This window comes from Etheostoma spectabile, chromosome 16, assembly GCF_008692095.1.
Source record: "Etheostoma spectabile isolate EspeVRDwgs_2016 chromosome 16, UIUC_Espe_1.0, whole genome shotgun sequence".
NCBI classification, from domain to species: Eukaryota; Metazoa; Chordata; class Actinopteri; order Perciformes; family Percidae; genus Etheostoma; species Etheostoma spectabile.
This window is the reverse complement of record NC_045748.1, coordinates 10,562,116-10,564,874: the sequence shown is the minus strand read 5'-3', so window position 1 is coordinate 10,564,874 and position 2,759 is coordinate 10,562,116. Positions and strand designations below refer to the sequence as shown.

The 2,759-nt window shown below is 40.3% G+C and overlaps 1 protein-coding gene across 1 annotated transcript in view; it reads left to right on the top strand.

The window, feature by feature from the left end:
* The window catches only part of cwc27 (CWC27 spliceosome associated cyclophilin), a 31,518-nt gene that overhangs the window by 22,549 nt on the left and 6,210 nt on the right, over positions 1 to 2,759 (top strand). The window contains exons 12-13 of the mRNA XM_032539658.1: positions 2,311 to 2,420; positions 2,544 to 2,650. Coding sequence (XP_032395549.1) covers positions 2,311 to 2,420; positions 2,544 to 2,650 — 217 coding nt within the window. The remainder of the gene's footprint in view (positions 1 to 2,310; positions 2,421 to 2,543; positions 2,651 to 2,759) is intronic.

Here is a 2,759-nt window from a genome sequence, read left to right as displayed (position 1 = left end):
TCATAAATCAAGAGTAAAAGGTTTGGCCCTCGAGCGGCAGAGCAGACTTCCATGTCGACACTCGGGTGAGCGTGGAAAGTGTTGCGCTTGGATTTTCCATGAAAAATTCCAGTGATTGCTCCGTATTTTTAGTATTCACAGCCAAAAAGCTCAGAGGAGCAAGAATAACTGCAGGCTTTTCTTAAATGACAGCCGACTCAAACGCCCCGTGGGACCGAAGCCTTTCGTTGTCACGTTCCTCCTGAGGTGAACTTAGTTTACACATACCTATTTATTTGCTGAAGAAGAAATGTACCAATGTACTTACTACAATGTACAGTGAAAGGTCTTCCACTACGTGGATGGATAATTATATACATTATAACAATTCATTTGAGATTGAATGAATTAGTGTTTTATAGTTTAATGGATTTATTTGTATTGCTGAAACCAGTTTTTTTCTTTACTTTGCATTCAGCTAAGTTTTTCATGCTGTCTGTGGCTCAGGAGGGACAGCGGGTCGCCCGTTAGACACAAGGTTGACATTTTGATCCGCAGCTCCTCCTGTCTGGAGTGTCCATCGGTGTGTAAATGTGTCTGTGTGTGAGTGAATGAGAGGCCAATGGAAAGTGCTTTGCACTTACAAATTCTCTTACAGTTTACAACAGACGTTATTTCCACTTTACGGTAAGATAATAGCTTTACCTTTCATAAAAGTCACCTTCTGGTGTTTCTGGCCTTTTGTCCAAGACAAATCTCCCTTGGGACAAATACAGAAATCTTGATCTTGATCTAAAGAAAGGCAAAGTTATCCTAATTCAAAGGAATACTTAAACATTTTTGGGAATACGCTTGTTGCAGTTTTGCAGAGAGTTTGATACCGTAGATCGATACCATTCTGGTAAAGCTAGAAGTTAGCTTAGCTTAGCATTGAGACTGGAAGTCTGCATGCTAAGAGCCCCTCTAGAGCTCACTCATCCTTCACTTCTCAGAGACAGAGGCTGAGGTTCGGACTATAATTTCATAAACTTGATTTATTATTAAGAGCTACACAAATGGACTATTGTGTATTTGTAGTAAAATCTGTGTGTATCAGTGCTATGTTTTACCTTTATGTAACAGAGGACATGTCTAGCAGGATTAATAAAGTATACATTATTATGATGCAGCACACATTAACAGAAACTCATAACATTGCAGCTCTTACTGAATGACAGGCAGTGGACTTCAGTGTTTTCTCTGTTACATCATTTGTTTGGGGCAGCTGAATGTGTCCCAGCGTCCAGCCCAGAGGCGAGGTGACGCTGTCCCGGGGCTAGTGGCGGTGTGTGTGTATGTGTGTGTGACATCACATTTTGTTGTGGAAAGACAGCGCTGCGGCAGCCAACAGACTGTGCTCACTGTCTGCCACTCTGTGACTTCACAGCCTGTGTGTCTGAGCTGGGAGATTTACAGAAGCACATTAACTGCATGAGACACCAATGTCAGCATGCTGATTGTCTCTCTCTCTCTCTCTCTCTCTCATTCATGATGAGGTACTACTTCACACATACTGCACAGGAGGACAGTTTGCCGGACAAATGTTACCAGAAGTCAGCAGTGACTTTAACTCTCTCTGCCTGCATTCGTAGCACCAGTCCGCTGCACTGTCTACTTTTACATTTTGAGCTGCCCCTAACGTTTATTCTACCAATTGGTTTTTTGATCAATCATTTAGTCCATAAATTGTCAGAACGTAGTGAAAATCTCAATTTCCCAGAGTCCAATGTGACGTTTTTGAAATTGTCTTTGTTTTGTCAGATCAACGGACTAAAGTCACAAAGATATTCAGTTTACTGTCACAGAAGATCAAGAAACCCAGAATATATATTAACATTTAACAGCCTGGAACTGGTTCAAGTGTAATTTAGGAGAGTTAGCTTAAAAATGACATTAGGTAGGTGAGGTAACATTTTATAAATAAATAAATTATTTCATAAATTATTCATATCGCTAATATTTCAGTAACACCAGTTTAACCCAGTTGTGCATGTGAAAAGTGCCACAATACTTGTTCTGATTTTTCTAAAGTCTTCAAATCTGGGACAGACATACTTTGGGAAATTATCTAACAGGACAACTTTGACATTTTCTTTTCATAAATAATGAAAACTGGATTTAATACGCTCAACAGGTATGTTGTTTATATTTTGAACGTATTTTGTAAAGTACTTTATGATTTGGTTTCACATTGCCACAGCCCTCTAGGATTTATTTAAAGTGAATAAAGAGTTATTATATTATTATAAGAGTTAATAGTAATCAGAAGTGGTGTCTCTCTTGTCTCTCCAGTGGATGAAAAGCCAGCCAATGAGGCGGTGGCTGAGTATCTGGAGGGACGAAAGAAGTACGAAGAGAAGAGGAAACAAAAACTAAAGAAAGGCTCCAGCAGAGAACAGCAGGTAAACGTCATTCATTCCTGAACATGAAATACAAACCAACTCAGGAGACAGAGTGGGGACTCTGTCCTCGTTAATAAGGTTTGTTGTGCGTATATCAAAGCATGTCTTGATCTATTTTGTTAGACACTGGAACTCCTCAATCGTTTCAAGTCCAAGCTGTCGTCGGCCATCACCGAGGAGGCTCCCGAGGACGCCGTGGAGGAGCTGGCAGAGGACGACGACAAAGGATGGTCAGTGAGCCTTCTGTGCTGCCAGGTTGAAGATGTGTCTGAAGCATAAATATAAATATATGTATATAGGGCAGAGAGAACAATACATACATACATACATACATACATA